At 39.9% G+C, this 20047-nt stretch overlaps 3 protein-coding genes across 3 annotated transcripts in view; 2 read left to right on the top strand and 1 right to left on the bottom strand.

Moving 5' to 3' along the window:
• The window catches only part of cdk17 (cyclin-dependent kinase 17), a 41671-nt gene extending 38530 nt beyond the window's left edge, over positions 1-3141 (bottom strand). Inside the window, exon 1 of the mRNA XM_051392791.1 lies at positions 2820-3141. The gene's annotated coding sequence lies outside the window, so the exon portion shown is untranslated. The remainder of the gene's footprint in view (positions 1-2819) is intronic.
• A 1207-nt stretch (positions 3142-4348) lies between these two features.
• phyh (phytanoyl-CoA 2-hydroxylase) lies at positions 4349-9283 on the top strand. Its single transcript, XM_051392797.1, has 9 exons — positions 4349-4517; positions 5178-5233; positions 6164-6274; positions 6555-6723; positions 7129-7210; positions 7416-7597; positions 7689-7838; positions 7965-8099; positions 8478-9283. The coding sequence occupies exons 1-9, from the start codon at positions 4452-4454 to the stop codon at positions 8529-8531; spliced, it is 1005 nt and encodes a 334-aa protein (XP_051248757.1). The 5' UTR covers positions 4349-4451; the 3' UTR covers positions 8532-9283.
• A 137-nt stretch (positions 9284-9420) lies between these two features.
• ucmaa (upper zone of growth plate and cartilage matrix associated a) lies at positions 9421-19296 on the top strand. Its single transcript, XM_051392801.1, has 5 exons — positions 9421-12760; positions 13676-13735; positions 13830-13925; positions 16857-16955; positions 18767-19296. Exons 1-5 carry the CDS (start codon positions 12703-12705, stop codon positions 18853-18855), a joined length of 402 nt encoding a protein of 133 aa, XP_051248761.1. The 5' UTR covers positions 9421-12702; the 3' UTR covers positions 18856-19296.
• The last annotated feature ends 751 nt before the right edge of the window (positions 19297-20047 follow it).

Here is a 20047-nt window from a genome sequence, read left to right as displayed (position 1 = left end):
AGGGGCTGTTAGCAAGTCCGCCTCTCAGATTTAGCTACATACTACAGCTTTTTATATTTTCTGTACTTCCTCAGGTGAAACAATAAATGATACAGACAGAAGGATATTTCTTACCAACAAAAAAGAGAATGGGTAGAGAGCTTATTGGGCTGTGCACATGGGCGCACACACACAGAAAAATGTGGATGAAATATACACATATTGAAATACATGATCACAAAATACGGACAAACAACACACACACACGCTCTCTGAGTTACACAGGCAAGATATTTATACATACAGTGCTGCATTCACTGAAACACATTCTAATACACACTCACATTAACTCACACACACTCAGAAAGGGACGAGAGTGCGCACACATACGATAAAAGCATGCAAAAAGACACACACACCTAGAAATACACACAGACACACACACACACTTCTCTGATCAATAAAACATTACACAGGTTGAAGTTATATAAATGGGAGAGAGAAAGAGAGCGGAAGAGAAAGAGAGAGATAGCAAGCTGCTGGCATGGTTGTCAATAGCAACAGTGTTTTGGAGGCTGATCATCAATAAGTGCAGTCAGCTCTGCTGCAAAGCATGGTGGGATATCACCACTAATGAAGGTTTTGTGTCGGCCTATGTACAGATACGTTGTATAGTACAGTGTAATATCATACTTTATAATACAGTTGCTGTTACAGTTACATTGTATGGTTACATGATGATCAGCACTGCTTCAATCACATGCCCACATGATTGTGACTGGCTCTGCGGCTTGAGACCAGGCAAACGGCTGCAGAACATTTAAACTGACAGTGAGCTGTTTACCAAACAATACTGTAATGTCATCAACCACATTTCACAGATTTTTCTAACAAGTACTTTCTCCATTCCTGTCTCAACAGTTTTCACACAAGTTAAAGAGGAACTCCAGTGAGTTCCATAAAGTGGAGGGACTGAATGGTCGAAATAAAAGCAGCAGAGGCCGAGGCTTTCTGCTATAGTTTGTAGTCTACAAGCATGAGTCGAGATAACCCGTGATGACGTCACCAGGGTTACTTTATCAGATTTTGGAAACCTCTTCCAGAGCCACAGAAGGCCTTGCACAAGTACTTCAACAGGCCCGAGCGGTTCATGACTAATAAACTGAGCCTGATGTGTAAATTTGGTGGAATGCCCCTTTAACGGCCTGTGAAGAATTGGCTGAATGTGGGCTTGAACCCGGATTGGATGTATCTTGCTCAGTTTCACTCTGACTCCTGCTCACACTCTTCTGCTCCAACAGGAAGCTTCAAACCAATCACTGCAGTTCCATCACATGGTTCATTTCTCAAACTGAAACCAATCACACATCTCAAAACTTCACTCTGCCACGAAACAACTCACTTCACTGGACATATTCTCATCTCGGAACCACGAGAAAAAGTGACGAAGAGCGCGTACAGTATGTAAGCGTGCGCACGTATTTACAGCACACAGTCTTGTGTTCCTGCTGTATACGACAAAATGCAGAGACGGATCAATACAAGCACTGCTATATGGCCCATAGACATGGGGAGGGGGCTGTCAGGGTAATTACTTTGTCCTCTGAGGGTGTATCACTCTCACAGCCAACAGCCTAGATTTGAATATGGGTCAATACACACACACACACACACACACACAAAAGAGCAGCCAGTTGTTCCTGATGAAGGACGGTGGAAGTAAATCCAGGTCAAATAGGAAGTGGAAAAGATTCTAAATGCATCACGGACGCTTCACTGCAGAAATGGAACGACAGGTCAATATAACCGGTTATCATCTGCTGTTGATTCATACAGTGATCATAAGATGCTACGGTGGCAACAACTGTACTGTACACACTAACTACAATTTCTACATATTACTTGTAACCTGATAAAACTCATATGAAGCATCTTTAGAGTTTTTTTTAGGGGCTAATACGCCGGTTTATCTAACAACCGTTCACTTAAGATCTCACTGTTTCCAGGGTGACAACAGGATGGTGCATCCTTGTTGTTTTGGATTTACTGTACACTGTCAAAATACACCTTTTATATATATATATAAATAGATGTTTTAAGTAAACACACATTTTCACTGTGAAAGATGTTGCTGTGCTGCTTTAAATGTGAAAGGAAACTCTGGAGGAAATCATGTGAATGAGTACAGCCTGGTGTGTTCATCATCAATCTGTGGTTGTAATATGTGGTTGCACAGACTTTGAAGTGTGTCTATAGTGTTATATATTGATTTCACATTGGGTTTATGGTATTATTTGGAGATTTGTCAATGACATCCCTTCATTATTGGTGTTAACTGCTTGCCCAGAAACCAGACCAATAAGACAGGGATGTTATTCTAGCTCTTAATTTCAATAGTCAGGATGATATTTTACGTTTGTATTCAAATAATGTGCCTCCATGTTTCTCTGTGATTTTCCTATAACATCCCTCTATCATTTACAGTAGGGTTCCTATCGCTGGGTGGTAGTCTGGCTGCCAATGCATACGTTATGTAAACAAACCAAAATATTTGCACCCAAAAATCACAATATAAGAGGTATTATTTCTCTAAATGTGTGCCAGGCGCGAACATGTCAGTCATAGTTTATAAAGCGTCAAACGGAAGGTAGCTTGTAAAATATGAAATACAGCTGGAGTCAGGCTGAATTATTCTTCAGCTGCCGTTTCCTCTGTGTTGTCATTTCCACACACACCACTGTTCAGACTTCGTCCTAAGCGGACGGACCAAACGTAACGTCACGGACTCCATTATCGGACAGACTGAGCGTTGTCCAGAGATGACACTTGAGCTAATTTACCTGAAAATGGTGAATTCCGTCGTTTGGAGCCGAGTCCCGGAGCAGCCAGGCCCGGATGCCCGTCCTCCGCTTTATCCGCCCACTTGAAGTCACCTAAAACACAGCTCCGTCTGTGTGCGGTTTCGGTTCCAGACTCTCCGGTAGAAAAGAAATATCCTCCGGGACACACAGAGGGACGTGAGGGACGTGAGGACGGAGGGCTACGGACCGAACCCCAGAAATGTCGACTGTGTGGCGGTGAAAGCAGTTTAAAGAGGCTGGAGGAGGATCAGTGCTGTCGACACAGGAGACGGGAGGGGTACATTGAGCTAGCTGCCACCAAGTACCACGCAGTAAACGACAACGGAACTTCTGGTAGCGTTTCAAAATAAAACCACTCTCAGCGATTATGCGTCTTTTTCTGTCACGGCTTTCAAAATAAAGCCAATGAGGATTTTACAGTTTCTGGTCAGAATTAAAGTAAAAAATAACAAATTTTATCCTATAATATCTAGTTAGCCTAGTTAGGTAGTTATATTTAAATAGATGGATAATTCCCAAGGCTGTGTTTTGACATAATGTAATCATGTGACATTTAGTTAAAAAGGAAAATCAACTTGGTTCCGCTCTAATACTAGCAGTCGTAGTCAGCTTGACGAAGTTGAGAGGAGCGGTAGGAAATGCAGATGAACGAAACAATGGTATCTTTATTTGAATAGCTTTCGTTTCCCCTGTTTCTTGTACCTCATTCGCTTATAATATTAAAACACTGTGGCTTTTCAGGGGTCTAACACTGCAGGAGCACTGTTTCAAAATGTAGTTTCTCCCTTGTCCCAAGCAGTCTTTAATTAAATATTAAACATACAGGTGTATATAACATATATTTAATTAAGACAATAAAACGATTAAATCATTACCAACATTAATCCTAAATTAATGTTCTTAATTCCAAGTTGAATATTTAACTGAATCTAATTTTCTCATTCCCTAATTTTAATCATTTTAAAAGGATGAATGTTAATTTCAATAGCTATAATCTGTGTGACAAGCAGAAACTACAATGTAACGATCATTGTTTGACTTCTGGTTGTATGGCGCCACCTGCTGGATAAAAGCTGCAGCGACTTTAATGAATTGAATCTTATTGTTGAACATTTGTAATACAGATTATTAAATATAAGTAAAGTTTTATTATAAGTAAGTCTAAATAAAGAATATTATTAAAATTCAATTGAATAAACAAAATAAGTTTATCATGTATTCTTCAAAATCAATGCATTATTACTATTATTGTGGTAGTACATTTCTTCATAACAGAGTGACATACTGACATATTAAAATGTCTTAGTAGTTTAGTTTCTCCTCAGAGTAATCAGGCTGTACACACCTGTATGAAGAATAACCCACTGACAGTGTCTGTGGGTGTGTATTATTGGTCTGTGGGTGTGTGTGTGTGTGTGTGTGTGTGTGTGTGTGTGTGTGTGTGTGTGTGTGTGTGTGTGTGTGTGTGTGTGTGTGTGTGTGTGTGTGTGTGTGTGTGTGTTGTGTTGTCATCACTGCCCTTTACCCCACTCACTCACTCTCACACACACACACACACACAGAGCTGTCCGTGTACACACGGATAACACTGGGATACGAGCTGACAGGAACATGTCTCGGGCTGCGGAGAGACTCAAACTGCTGATCAATCATCTTGATCGACAACCAGCCGCGATCGTATCCTTTCATTCTGCTTTGTTGTTTTTGTTTTTTTATGCATCATGGAGGCTCAAGAGAGCGGTACATGCTGATCCGCTAGCCGACAGCTGTGTGCCTATTGGCGGTCGGCTCTGGTGGGCCAGGCCGGGGTCCCGCTGTGGACCGTAGGCCTCTGTGAAAACGAGTAGTACAGGTGTTAATTTATTGTTATCATTGTTTATGAACGGGTTTAATTACGGTAATGGGTTTGGTTCTCGCACTCATGAGCACAGTAACACCGTTATTTTGAAGCGAGGCTGCCACCATTGTTTCTGTGTCAGGTTGCAGGTGAAGGTGTAAAGACTGCTGCAAAGCGGCCAGTGTATGGCTGTGAAATTGTGTTGTTTACCTTATCTTGATCCATATCTAGTCTCCTTGAAGTGCTTAAAGTTACTCAGAAGGCCAGTCTGTCTGTTTTTAGGTCAGCTGAACGCATATTAGCTCGTATTTTATGTTTAATTAATGATTTATAACACGGACATGAACTGAAATCAGCGACCCAGAAGTCACAGCGTTTGGAAGAAGGACAGTAATGTCAATGTGTAGATGCCCTCGTTGAGTCCTGATACGATAACTAGTTTCCTGAGACATTGTTTTTGTTGCTTCTTCTTGGTTTCGTCCTTGACTGATTTTCCTCAGAGAGCTGCACCGACTTCACTTCAAACCCACAGCTACAGTCCCCCACAGAGACTGAGGTAGGGCCACACCTGTAGCTTACCTGTAGCTTTACTGTAGCTTACCTGTAGCTTTACTGTAGCTTTACTGTAGCTGTAGCATTTGGCTGCCTCAGGCTAAATGTCTTCGTACCATTATACAATTCACCTTTGACACAGTTTCTCCAGTGTGTGCTCCCTTTGATCACTTCTCATGATGGCCCAGTTTTCTGCTCCTGTGTAATAGCTGGCGAGGTTATAGTCCTTTTTGATTGGTAACATATGTGTTTACCCTACTATTTGGCTGCTGTGAAAAAGATATATAATTGTTAACTAAAACTAAACTGAAGCGACATTGTGTACTTACAAAACAATCTAAAATAAAATAAAAATATACAGGAAATGTCTTTAGTTTTAGTCTTTGTCAGTTTGGTCAAATTTGTCAACAACAAGCACGAAGAGGCATTGGTGTGTATGTTTATTGAGACTGGGATGTGTTTGTATTGTAAAACCTAGTAGGAACTTTGTAAAACATTTATACCCTGACATATTTCCCCCATATTACAATAAAATAAAATAAACCTAAATCCAATAAACATGTTTTAAACAAGCAAATCCATTCTGAAAACTAACTAAACTGAAAACAAAAATTAAAAACACAAACCCTGAGAGCTGCTGTTGCATTCAGGTTCATCCATTCAAAAGACTACAAGGAAACTGGCCCTGTTTTTATATTAGTTCAGCAGCAGTGCATGTTTCATGTTAGCAAGTTGCCTTTTATTATGCAAAGTTTCAGAAAACTCTCACACGTCCTGCTTCAGTTAATTTACTGTAAATGCAATATGACTTGAATGCCACATTAACATGCCAAACATTTCCAGTCTGTAATAGCATTTCATTCCAACTTAATATATAAGTAACTTACATTTGGTGATATTGTTGTGTGTCATCTTTTTGTTTTCTTTTTGGTAGATACTCTTTTGATAACGACTTGCTGACCCCAGAACAGCGACTCTTCTATGAGGAAAATGGCTTCATCCTCATCAAGAATCTGGTGTCTGACAAGGACATCGAGAGTTTCAGGTGACCATCTGAAACGAAAAGAAAAGGAAACTTAGCATGAAAACATTGCTGTTAATAATAACAGTAACTGAATTGAAACACTTTTATACTTAAATACAAAACATCTAAATACCGTTTACAATAAACCCATTAATGATCTTATTGTATATTCAATCAGAATGATACAAGATAAATGTAAATGTAAATCTATAACTCCACAGTGAAACAAGTTACCCTCTTATAGACTGGCAGATGTATTGTACGGTGCTGAATGTGATCTATATCTATATCTGTTCTTCAGGAAGGAGTTTGAGCGGATCTGTCGACGGGAAGTGGAGGTTCCCGGTCTGGTGGTGATGAGGGACTTGGCAATCGCTAAGTCAGAGTTCGTTGCGGATCAGAAAGCGGTCTCCAAACTCCAGGACTTCCAGGAAGATCCTGAACTGTTCCAGTACTGCACCTTACCACAGGTACAACACACACACACACACACACACACACACACACACACACACACACAAGTAGATCACAACATGTCCTTGTTTCAATCTGGTGTCTTTAAACTTTTTTCAAAACTTCTTTCATTGAGTACTTGAAGATGCATCGTGTCACAGTTTAAACATCTTCACCTGGATATTGTCAAACTATTTGGTATTCAATAAAGCCACTTTGTGTAAACTTTGGCGCCCCCTAATAGTAATACCAAAAATCACATACGTTTGACCCAGGGACACCGAGATCATTTGACTAAAAGCATTACATAGGGTGCACCCCTTTTGACCAGGTAATGTGTATTTTTCTGAAAAGCTATTTCACTTTGAAATAATTTAAACATGAACAGTGTTGGACAAAGAATTGTGTTTTTCTATCTCTAGATTCTGAAGTATGTGGAGTGTTTCACTGGACCCAACATCATGGCCATGCACACAATGCTGATCAACAAACCTCCTGATGCAGGTATGGAGCAACGAAATAATATTTAGAGTAAACTGGTTTTCCTTTGTCTGGAGAACCACTGGAACCACCTCAAAGATCCCTGGACCTCAATGTGAAAATATAAAGGGTCCCTTGTCAGCTTTCAAATTATGCCTCATCCAATTGTATCCAATTATCAACCATGTCCAGGTCCAGGTGTTAGGAGATGTCTCTTTTGTTGTTTCAGGTAAGAAGACGTCTCGTCACCCGATGCATCAGGATCTGCATTACTTCCCGTTCCGCCCAGCAGACCGGATTGTCTGCTCTTGGACGGCGATGGAGAAAGTAAACAGGCAGAACGGCTGCCTGGTCGTCCTGCCGGGAACACACACCGGCACCCTGCAGGAGCACGACTACCCCGAGTGGGAGGTATAAACACACACACAGCAAATTCTACAGGAAGCATGTTTATGCCTGCTACTAGGTACACACACATACACACAGTCTCATGTGTCCTCAGGGTGGCGTCAACAAGATGTACCACGGAGTGCGTGGCTACGACCCGAAGCACCCCAGGGTGCACCTGGAGATGGAGAAGGGCGACACCGTCTTCTTCCATCCACTGCTGATCCATGGCTCTGGCATGAACCAGACGCAGGGCTTCCGCAAGGTACTACACTACCTTTCGTCTGGCACAATTTCTTAAGTTCTTATTTTTGTTAGTGACAAAAACAAATCATAACAACAGATGTGATGAAAATATTATATAACATTGTGTGTGTGTGTGTGTTTCCAGGCCATCTCCTGCCACTATGCCAGCGCTGACTGCTATTACATCGATGTGAAGGGAACCACACAGGAAAACATAGAGAAGGAGGTGCAGGACATCGCAGCCAAGAAGTACGCCCTGGACGACAATATTACCTTCAAGGTCAGACATTTACATTCATCTCTTATAAAACATTCCCCACTATAAAACAATATGATACAGGGCTTGAAAGTGTTTGATACAGTTCGAATACCTTGCTATTTTTCTATAGTTTGTTTAAACAGAGTCATCCACGACCTGCATTATTTCAGTCAGACAAAACACACGTGAATAGCTTTATAAGATTGAATGACATTGTATACATTGTTGATATTTGGGTTGTAGTTTCTAAATGTGTACGTCATTGCAAGCATACACGTAAAAGCGCAATAAGCAGCCAGTGATGTAACAAATAGAAAACTTGTTAAAGGAAAGAAATCTAGAATTCCACTTCTGGTTTGTTTTTGGTGAACTCACCCTTTAATTCTATTTCTCCTACAGGATACCTGGGCCTTCAGAGGCCGACTCGTGCAAGGAGAGAGGATTTCACTATAAAGACAGCGTGCTGTGACTGTCCCTGCTGGGTGACTAACCACTAATGTGAAATTAGAACAGATCGATATGGTGATTGGATAAGAAGCAACAGAAAGTGTTCCAGGCTTCCTTTGAGTGCTCTGTAAAGTCATCATAAGAAAGATCTCTTATCGTCAATACATAATTTGCTTTCATAATAAAAGCAATAAGTAATGATAAATAAAGACAGGAAATAATATAAGCAAATTGTTCCATAGTCTGAGGAGAATAAAACACCTGACAGTCAGAGCACCTCCTGCTCTACAATGTTTTTCAGCCCAAAATGAAGTTGAAATTGCACTTAAAAAACAATGGAACAGTGAATGCATCCTGAAATATCTATGAATCTGTTTAATGAAAATGGAAAGGAAAGGGATGTTAATTGCACAGATAGACGTGCTTAAAAAAGTAAGAATCATTATGTGTGAGAGGTAAAGCGAAGTTGAGAGAGAGAGCTAAAGTAGAGTGAGTGAGAGAGAGTAGTGAGAGCTATGAACGGAAACGTGTTAAATACAATCAGTGTTGATTGCAGCTCTCGTTAATTAACACTAACAGAGGCCTTGACCTAACACTGCCTTATAAATGTATCAGCGTGCTAAAGTTGTGTCTGTTGATGTGATTTTTTAACAGTCTGATGGTGCGTGAGTGGATGTTTGTTTTTGTTTTCTCGAATCATGCTGTGATAAACATGAGGTTTTAATAACATTATTAATTAAAAATGACTGCAATAAAAATGAGATTGCTTTAATTTCCTCTAAAGCTTCAGACACAGAAACACACACCAGCCCCTTTTGACCTGTAATGTAATTTAATGTACGATTATAAATCTATACCATAATTAAGTCCTAAGTGCTATCATGTTTTATGATTTACTTATGTAGGTTTTGACTGATTTATCTGAAAAGTCTAATAAGGTTCACTTCCAAGTAATGACACTGAGGCAAATGGAAATCTGTGTTGTGGAACGTCCCCAAAACACAAGGGATTATGGGTAGGAGGATCATCATGTTTGGAAAGCTGAGCATGTCTTACTGGCACTCGCTCAGATTTGTTTTGAATCTCTTATCTGGCCGTAGCTGGCCTGGATTGGGCAGCACCAACCTAAACCCTTCAAATTCAAAAACAGAATAGCAAATTTTGGACTCACTTCATTCGTTTTTCGGTATCTGCCGGCTGGATTGGCCTTCCACGCAAGTGAAAACTACACGTTGTTCTCGGTGCATCAGAGAAAACTGCTCTGCACTGAATGACATTTGAACAGTCACATGTTGGTCTCAGAGGGGTTTTGGCTGTTTTGAAATGGAGGTCCAGTTATTTCCTGGCTCCCTACAGTGGAACCCCACAAAAAAACACCTGATCCAGCATAGAGTGTTTCTCTCTGTGTGTGTGTGGGTGTGTTTGAACAGCGTCTTTGTTCAAACCCAGAGGGAAGCTCTCAGCTCTTGGTTTAATTCAGAAATGCAGGAAATTCATTCACATGCAGGAGAGCTGAAATGTGGAGGCTTTGTCACAGTCAGTATCACAGAAGGTGGTAAAATGCTTCCCAAACACACACACACACACATACAAACTCACAATACAATGTCAGCATAAACACAAACTCACAGAGGGATACAGTTAAATCTGATATATGAACCATACAGTGCATGATATAAGCAAACACCGGCTAAGCTTTAGCAGAAGCAGACTGAAGCACATTTACATTTATAAACCCACATATGCAACTTGGACCTGGCATAGCTAATAGTTTCTCACACACAGATATAACTGCAGGCTCATTTACTGCAAAATGTCTCCCAGACTCCAGATCTGTTGTCGTTTTTCTGAGCCGCTTGTCTCTGCCCAGTTTCCTTTGGGGGAGGCTGAAACACATTTCAGATTTCACTACATCACACAGACAGTGAAAGGAAAAATCCATAACAACTTACAAACTTTGCACCTCTCAATTAAAAGAACCTCTCCAGACATATGATATGTATATAGAGAGTGTGCTTGGAACAATGTGTGTCTGATATGTTTTTTTCCACTAAAAAGTATAATTCCAACATTAGATGCACTTAAAAATGCAACTACTCTAGATCATTAAAAATTCAATAATGAATGGTCATTTCTCATGTTTTCCTACTTCACTGTAAAGTCCATTCTCAGTGTATGTTTACTGGTGGCTTCAAGTTTCTACATCACACTGTAGGAGTTGCATACTGGACCAGGGTTGACTTCCAAACTATTTGTGATGTCAGAAATCATGCTGATAGGCCCCGCCCCTAGAATCAGATGTTCAATGAGCTCAGAGAAACTTTCCTCTTTCAGCAGATGAATGTGAAAACCTCCTTCTAGTGTTAAACTCTGCATATCATTCAAACAGTGATAATCAAACACCACACTGTAGGAACAGGAAGAAAAACTGATTTTAAGTGGACTGGGACTTTAAGCAGAACTCACAGTCCAATAGCCCGCAGCATAATGCAGCATTAAGCACAGGTTAGTGCAGTAAGGTATGCTAAACCCTGAGATCATTCATAGCTGGAACGATAATGAATGGGTCCAGTGCAGCATCAAGATGTTACCACCTGCACAGACTCTGCCCGCGAGGGAAATTTACGTAATTCATATAGAAAGGTAACAATGGACAATAAGAGCATGTCATAACAGCTAACAAAAGGCATTTAAAAAAATCTGTGAGCACATCAGGTCTCTGAAATTCTATGTCATTAAATAGTGTAATAAAGTGGAATTATTTTGCAATACCTAAGCATTAACAATACCTATAATAATATACCTGTACAGTGTAATATTATATTTTGTCTTGAGGGGATTTAGGGTCGACTTCAGCTTTAAACTTTGTAAAGCAGGCTTTGAACTGCAAACTGGCCTATTTACCTCACTTCAAGCTTTGTGAACCTTGGTCAGCAAACTCAAATATAACATAAAAAATACACAAAAAACACAGCATCTCTCTACAAACAGCGAACGTTGAAGACTATATGAACTTACCTATAGACACAAAAGGGCCATTGACCTCCAGGATGAATGTTTGATAACTGATTGGCTGGTGGTGAGAGACGTGTCAGCTCATCCAACATATGACCCCATCTAACCCTAACCCTGTGGTGATTGGCCACCCCAAGCTCCACCCTATAATCCTTACCTCTTCCACTCAGTTGATGATATGAATGATATCATGCTAGCCTGTGGGGAAGGGGGCCAAATAACGCTCCAAAGTTTTTTAAAACTGGATCCCTTGACCTGTGACCTCTAGATATCTGAATATCTGTTTTTTTGCATGTGGTATATATGTGTTATTTTCACCTAGTAGCCTATATTTGAATATTTCTGCATACCGAGGTCCCTAAACAGTACTGGAAGTGCATAAACTGGGAATGACTGGAAAGCTGAGACACATACTCCATGCCCCCCTTTGTATGTTGCTCTGTATTTGCTGGATGTGTAAATAGGCTTCTTTTTTTTTTTGCCAACATGTTTGCTTATCAACTTCATAAGATGTCAATGTTGTGTTTACAACTTGTTGCACTGCCCCCTAGTGACCAAACACCATGTTGAACTGCCATGTCTCTACGGTAGGCCAGATCACCACCATAGTTTCTCCTATGTGATGGACTTAGATGCCACTAAATATTACACACTGGTCCTTTAAGTGATTTTAAGCTTTCATCATTTCTATCTATTAATAGTAACAGACTACATGCTGAATATTCAGATATGTATATACAGTGGTGTATTATATGAAATGTAATGTTTATGCTGCTTTATGCTTCTACATATATATATATACAAAATTATATATATTTTTTAACTTGGTGCCATTTGGGGCCACCAATGCACAGTGATGTCTCCTTCCATCTAATTCCATATCCTTGTTTCCATTCTACTGCCCTCTTCTTTCTACTCAACTCGTCCATTAAAGATCATTTTCCTTCATGTTTTCTTCTTCTTCATCTTCTTCTCCCTTAGGGAATTGAAATTCCAGCAGCTTCACTCCCCTCCCTGAACCTTTTTCTTCCTCCTTCTCCTCCCACTCTCCCTGCCTCTCCTACCTTCCTCCCTTCCCTCCCTCATCTTTTTCTCCTTTCTCAGTTCAGTTCAGTTTGATGTGCTGTTAAGTCCAGTTGAGTTCTTGCTTTTCTCTCTCAAGATGTCCTGGACTCGAGTCGTTGTGCTCTCTTCGCTCACCACCCTCCTCATCCTCACCTGTGAGTACCTCGTCTGGGTGGGTGGAGAAAAGGGTGGGGTAACGTGTGCATTTTTGGATTAAACATTCTCAGGGGAGATAAGCAGAATAGTTTTGATGGTTTAATTTACTGACATGTGCTGTCATCCTTTAATATGGAAAATCTGTCAGAGGTTGTAAATTCCACATTTATCCTTAAATATATAATATATATATATATATAATAATTATTATTAACAATAATCAATTAAATTTACTTAAATTGAGATGTCCAGTAATCTTAGTAGTCAGCATGAATCTCAGTTTCCATGATGAAATATGTGTCCAGAGGACAGCTGTGACCCAGACTAATCAGTGAACTAACAGAGCATGGTATAGATAACAGATGACAATGAGCAACACAAATCTGAATTCAGCCTTTTCCAGACGACAGTGAGTAAAGTGGAATTTGATAGATGGCCTTGCGAGGAAAGATATCTTCTAAATTATCATAACTATGAAAAATTATGGTTACAGATATTTTAATCTTGTTTCATTGTGCCACATCGATCATTTGTAATGGGACAATTTTTGCCCATACAACCTTCCATATATCGGAGACAACAGAGATCTGCCTGCAATACTAATCTTGTGTTGTTCAATTTCTGCAGTCGGAATTTTCATCCTACATTATTGTTATTGTGTTGCCTTGTCAGACATGATCAGTTTTTAAGTCTTTAAAAATCAAACATCAAATACTGGATAACATTAAGAAGTGGGAGGTTATCATTTCTTATACACATAAATATTAAAGTACACATTTACACATTTACAAATCTCAGTATGTACAAAGAGACAGTTTTAAAACATTCAAGATACCAATAGTATTGTTACAATATCGGCCCCATACACTTGTAAAGTCAGGATATTATCATTTCTAATTTTCCTCATACTGTAGTTTCCAGTGTGGTGAAAAGTGCAGCAGTCCGGGACGACTCTAAAGCAGGCGATCCTAAAGGTGATACCTGTTCAGCCATTTTGAACTATTTCACATACCTTTGCTCCGCATGTCCTCACAAAGTGACCTTCACCTTCTGACCTCTGACCTTTAGGGGCAGCACGGCATGTGTTCATGCCTGAGTCAGACGCCTCTAACTTCTTCAAGCACCGCAGTCGCCGCTCACCCAGATATTATTCTGAGCGCCAAGGTAAGTTCCTCAATATCTGTTTAGCGTGTACTAAGATAACAGCAGTTGTCTGCCAGGAAGAAACTGTTTTGTCCACTTAAAGGCTGTCTGTCATTTCGCTGGCAGAAAACCAGCAGGATCCTAAAGTGTCTGGTCTGTGGTTTGAAGATGGGGGTTGGAGGGTTATATTTATTTATATTTGTGTGGTTGACGTGCCCCAGCGCTGTGGACAGTCTAAAATACGACATGTTTGGCCTCCCATAGTGAACTTGTGAGTGTTTAATGGTTTGTAGTTTGACTCTGAGGATGATATGGTTTGAGGTTTTGACTGCAAGCTGGGAAAGTTCAAGAGAGAAATAGAGAGAGAGAGTAATGGAAACTCAAGCAGGTGTTGCTCTATACAGTAGCTGCTCTTAAATCTGACACACACACACACACACACACACACACACACACACACACACACACACACACACACACACACACACACACACACACACACACACACACACACACACACACACACACACACACACAAGCTGGAGGCTGTAGAAGGAGTCACAGGGTAGTATGGAGCAGGCTCTCCCTCACTCAGTTTCTCTGTACAATAAGTTCATTCTTCCACTGCCAGCATCCTGTACGATACACAACGCCAACACACCTCAAACTAAATCGAACAAACACACAAATGAGAGGTGTTTCAGGACACAGGAACTTATTATCATACTTTATCACCAAAATAGCTTGTCCAAACCTCAAAACAAAGATTCCAGTATTCCCTTAGCTGAGATAAGAGCATGGAAATGGCAAGACTTACCAAAATGTTGCTGACAACAGTGATTTTCATCTTTTCAGTGAAATATGTCCTTGTTAATTCAACTCTTTTGCTGGTGGAAAAGCCATCAGAGAAGTCCATGTGTGCAGCTGAGCAGGCCTTCCGAGACAGGTCATTTCACCTTGCTCTGCAAACAGGCTCACATTCTAGGAAAAAAAAATAAAACACTTAGAGAAAGATTCATTATTTTCTTCGCCAGCTCGGTTCATGAGAACATGAGGGGGCAGATGTGTGACTGTTTGTGAGGACTTTGTTTAGACCTTAATGCGAGGCTCTGGGGCTCCGTGTTAACAAACGATCACACTGAGGCAGAGTGTTTGAGATTCTACCTCAATAGTTTGTTTTGTTGTGGTTTGTCAGCCAGTTTCATTATTTCATATAATCTTTTTTAACCTGATTTAGTGTAAGATACAAAAGATCAACATTTACTGAGGGAAAAGAGATATTTCCTCCTTGCTGCATTGCTCCATCTTTCAAAAGACACGACATACAAATAGGGTATATCTAATATTTCCAACAGATGTTGGATGATTGCATAACCTTCGGTGCGACTTTCTTATAGCCATGGTTGTCTTTTCCAAACGTTTTATGATTTTCCCCTTTACCCTATGATCTGTTATCCTGAAGTCAATGAGAACTGGTTAGGAAAGACAAAAGGACATTATTTTTTAGACATTGATAAAAAACCTTTGTTTAGAATTTTATCATCTTCTGATTAGATTAGGCTCATGCTATCACATCTCATGCTAGCACATTCAATATAGCAGGCTGAATCCTGATGAGAAAATAAAAACCCTATTACAGGATTACAGGTTCTGTCTCTAATAAGTTCTCACAAAAGTAAATAGAAGAAGAGGCACCACAAGGGGAAAATAGGACAAATTTGCAGAGTCAGAATTAGGATGGGAGAAAGAGAGAGGCAGCACAAATACCTGCTAGAAGGAAAGTAGTTTTACACGTGAAAGTAGTGTGACAGTTGGTGTGATCCATGTTTCCTGTGGTACAACTAAGCCCCAAATCAATGGGCTATTTGAAGGGAGTGCTGAGGGTATGCTGAGTGCATGTAGGTCTGTGTGCTTACATGAAATGCTGTGATGTAATCCTTACACTTTTCATAAGCTTGTTGTGATTCAAGTAAAATTAAGGACTTAAAGGAAAACACAGACAGTGCAGTAATGTCTAATGTATACAGTGGCTGCCCTGTACCGGGATGGGTGGGGTTGTTTGGTTTTGTACAGTGATGGAGCAGGAGGGAGGTGCAGCTGTTTCTAATGCATTACAGTAAATGGTATGGGTTACCCACATTTGTTTGTTTTTAACACCTCGCTAAACCCAATATACACTCTTGTGAATATAATAATTGTGTAAACATGATGTAGGTATTCAGCCTACTGGTAATTATTATCCGTTTAATGTTTAAAGAGTTTAAAATGTTTGATTCAGATTGAGGTTTTCCAGGGATCTGATGATGGTTTACATCTTAGTTTAGTGCATAAAGACGTTAACATTTGCTAGTACAGCTTAGGCTAATGATAATCTTTTTTGCTGTCAAGGTTGGACAAAGTGAAATTCTCACCTGATGATGAAAAATCAGGGGATCACCAGAGTTTTACAGATCATCATGAGATCTCACAGCAGTCCATCCGATAGTTGATGAGATATTTCATTCAAAACCACAAATGTCAAACTCATGGTGGCTCTAGAGGAAAAGTCTCAGGATCAACAAAGTCATCACATTTCATCCTCTGGGGACCAGGAACGTCTGTACAAAATTTAGCGCCAATACATCCAGTAGATGTTGAGATATTTCAAGACAAGGGAAAACTTTTACCTTCTGGTGGGAGGAAAGGTCAAGGAATCAGTCATTACGATTCATCCTCAGGGACCATGAATATCTGTACATTTTATGTCAAGCTGTCAAATAGCTGTTGAAGTGTTTCAGTGTGGACCAAGTGACCAATTAACAGCCATGCCACTAGCATTGCAGTCAGTACACATGGTTGTTTAAGGAAGGAACAGTAGTGTCTGCACCTGCTTCATCTATCAGTATCATGTGAGTGGGTGTAAACAGATAAAATGTTTGGATTACTCCTGAGCTCACCTTCTTCTCTCCACAGCCGAGCAGAGGGTAAGGCTTTCTGCAAACGAGCGGAGAAGGGAGTACAATGAGGAGCAAAGGGATGAGTTTGAGAACTATGTCGAGGAGGAGCGTGATGGTAAGACCTGGATGCAGCTTTCAGTTCCATTTTAAACGCTTTCCTCTTCTTCTTCCTTTGAATTAATGGTAAAGTCATCAGAATGCACGAATGACAAAACAAAAGCAGCAATTAATTCCAACTTTTGTGCCTTCCATCTAACCTTCATTTCCATACCTTCCTAAGAACATTGAAAATACAAACACTTAAAGCTGCAGAAGGTCATTTTTATAAAAATATTTTTTTGTCATATTTGCTGAAACTTTGACTATATCCTGACAGTGGAACATGAGACAGATGAGTCAGCTTCCTCTGGCTCCTCCTAGTGCTCCTAATGGCATTTGTAAGAATCCACCAGGCAAAAACGAAAACAACCAATCAGAGGCGTCAGATACGGACACTTTGGGACCCTGGTAATGAGACTCAACAATCAACTTCAAGCCTCCAACCCACAGCGTCTTTGTATCGTTCTCAGCTCTGATTGGTTGTTTTCGTTCAGGCCCGGTTGAACAAGCAATTTCAGCAATGATGATAAAAAGTTACCTACTGCAGCTTTAACATCTCAAAATCACTGTTTGTGACCAAGACACTGAATGAAACAGAAAAACAAAGCATACATTGTATCAGTAAACATAAGCTAATTTAGCACCTTATCTCATGTTGTGAGGGCTAACCTTAATTGATCCTTGCAAAAAACCTGGCATTTACTTAAAGACAGAGTTCTAGTTTGGGTCTTGAATGAAGTTCATGGCACCCACGAGCCTCTGGACCACAGCAGAGTGCCTAAGACTCCACACCAAATCAAAGTGTCCATTTGTGGTCGACCCCAAGCTGACAATCTTCCCTGCGGTTGTCTATCCAATGTGATATAGTTGCAGTGACAGTTTCTAAACTAAGAACAGCTGACCATAAAGACGTGACTGGTTTAAGAAAACAGCGTTTTGGTTTGGGTCAATGAGTTTTTTTAGGAAAACAAAAAGATCTCCTCCAAATCCCGGAACTACGGAAGCCAAAAATGGCCATGCTTGCAATTGTTTTGTTATCTTGAGAAATATCTATTAGAGATCAGGAGTGCCATGCCAACATGCATAGAGGTTGTATTATAGATGTAGTATTGGTTCAACATAATGGACAATGCATGGAGGGATCAATTAATCAATCAGGCTTTATTTGTATAGCACTTTTATATATACCAAATAATAAACTGTGTCAAATGTATAAATAGATAGTCATAAAGCAGATTAATGACATGCAGTATGCTGTTAATGTTAATTTTCATGCTGACCAAAATGAGCCAGCAGCCAGTGAAAAGTTCATGAATAAAAAAAAGGAAAACTCCAGGAGTCTTTGAGCATAATAAACCTCAATCTTCTCCTGATATATGTTGTAAGTACTGCATCACATTACAAATTAACTCTTTCAGTTCAGTTATGAATCCTGCAATCCTACAGTAATCTTGAAGGCTGAAATGAGGTGATCAAATGAACCTGTCACTATTTTTTGAGTCCTCCATTAAGTCCTCCCTGTGATTTTCTCATCTTGAGAAATCTGCTTTTTGTTATCTCAAGATAACAGGATTCAAAAAATAAAACAAGTAAAACCAGACCCAAGCTGTATTTATTAGCTGAATTGACTGAATTAGTGTTAATATTGAATTTTATGTAGGTGTAACGGACAGCGATGGTGGCCTTGCTGCCATTTTGCCATTTTGTCAAGTGATCATTCTTGTTCGTTGATGATCGACCCGTCATATATCAATAGTTGTTATCTTTTGCTATATATAAAAAAAAATATTGATTATCGCTACATTATTTGAATTTTTTTATCTACAGAGCAAAATGAGAGATCGAGGGAGAAGAATGAGCAGGTGCGGGAGTATCACTACGACGGCCTTTATCCTCGCTACCACTGGTTCCACTGAGCTGTGGCATGGAGGGCCAGACTACAGCACCTCTCTTTTTTGAGCAGTGCTCATACTGTTCACAAATGCTAAAGTTATCTCCATATTTTTCCCTACTTTAATCTCCATTATAAAGATTTCTTTCTTTTCTTTGTCTATTTTATGAAACATAAATTGTGCAATAAGTGTAAAGTGTATCAAAAGTGCAGCTTTTATATTGTAAGCTACATTTTATAATATTAATTGAAGGCTATGTGTTTTGCATGCTTGTTTTTACTGCCTTTTTTTTCTTTACATGTACATACAAGCTATACAATGTCCTTTATGTTAGCCTGAGGCATTAGCAGCAATAAATCAAGCTCTTATGTTAACAACTGACTTGTTTTGTCAGAGGGGGATTGTAACTTTATTTGTGCAAAGAAGTATTTAAGTCAAAATAACAAATAAAGACAAGTTACCTGATTCCCAGAGAACCACTGATGTGATTTAACTCACACTTGCACTGTCTGGTATGTGGAGTATTTCAGGGGAGGGAGGCGGTGTGGAATAAAAGAGAAGATGAGGCGAGCTGCAGAAGTCATCAGGCTGAAATGAATTCCACATTCCTGAGTGGAAATATTAGACAAACTGGGCAAAGAAGAGCCAGAGGAGGTGCATGAGAGGGGGGGAAAGTAGCAAAGACATAATGAGCACAAATGAAACCCTCAGAATGATGTGGCATGGCACTCAGTACTTGCTAATCACAGTTTAAACTGCAAAAGCCTTATTTTGTCTCCATACTGTGATTCCACCTCAGACTCTTCTAGTTCAAGGCCACGTGGATTCACTCGCTGACATGAATGAGCGCCACCTGGCCTCAACAGTCATCATGCCAACACATGGAGTGTGTTAGAGGATGGTTGTGTCCTGATACAGGATACTGGTTCAATCCCCTCCAAAACTCAATACCTTACTGTTAAGGAAACATAAAACAGCAATTGGGTTTCTTAAAGTCAGTAGTATAATAACTCCCTACTGGCATAATAAAAGTGCTTTTAAGTGCTTTAGTTATACACACAAACTCAATCTCTGCTCTGCATTATATGGGTGTTTATATTCTGTCTCTGTTGATGCAAAAGTTTGACTATGGAAGGAAGCCCTGAGATTCAGAAAGAATAAATCAATAAAGTTTTACATTGCTGAAACTTTCTTATTAGCAGCTTGAGAAACAGTT

This window comes from Dicentrarchus labrax, unplaced genomic scaffold (genome assembly GCF_905237075.1).
Source record: "Dicentrarchus labrax unplaced genomic scaffold, dlabrax2021, whole genome shotgun sequence".
Classification (NCBI taxonomy): Eukaryota; Metazoa; Chordata; class Actinopteri; family Moronidae; genus Dicentrarchus; species Dicentrarchus labrax.
This window is presented reverse-complemented; position numbering and strand designations above follow the sequence as displayed.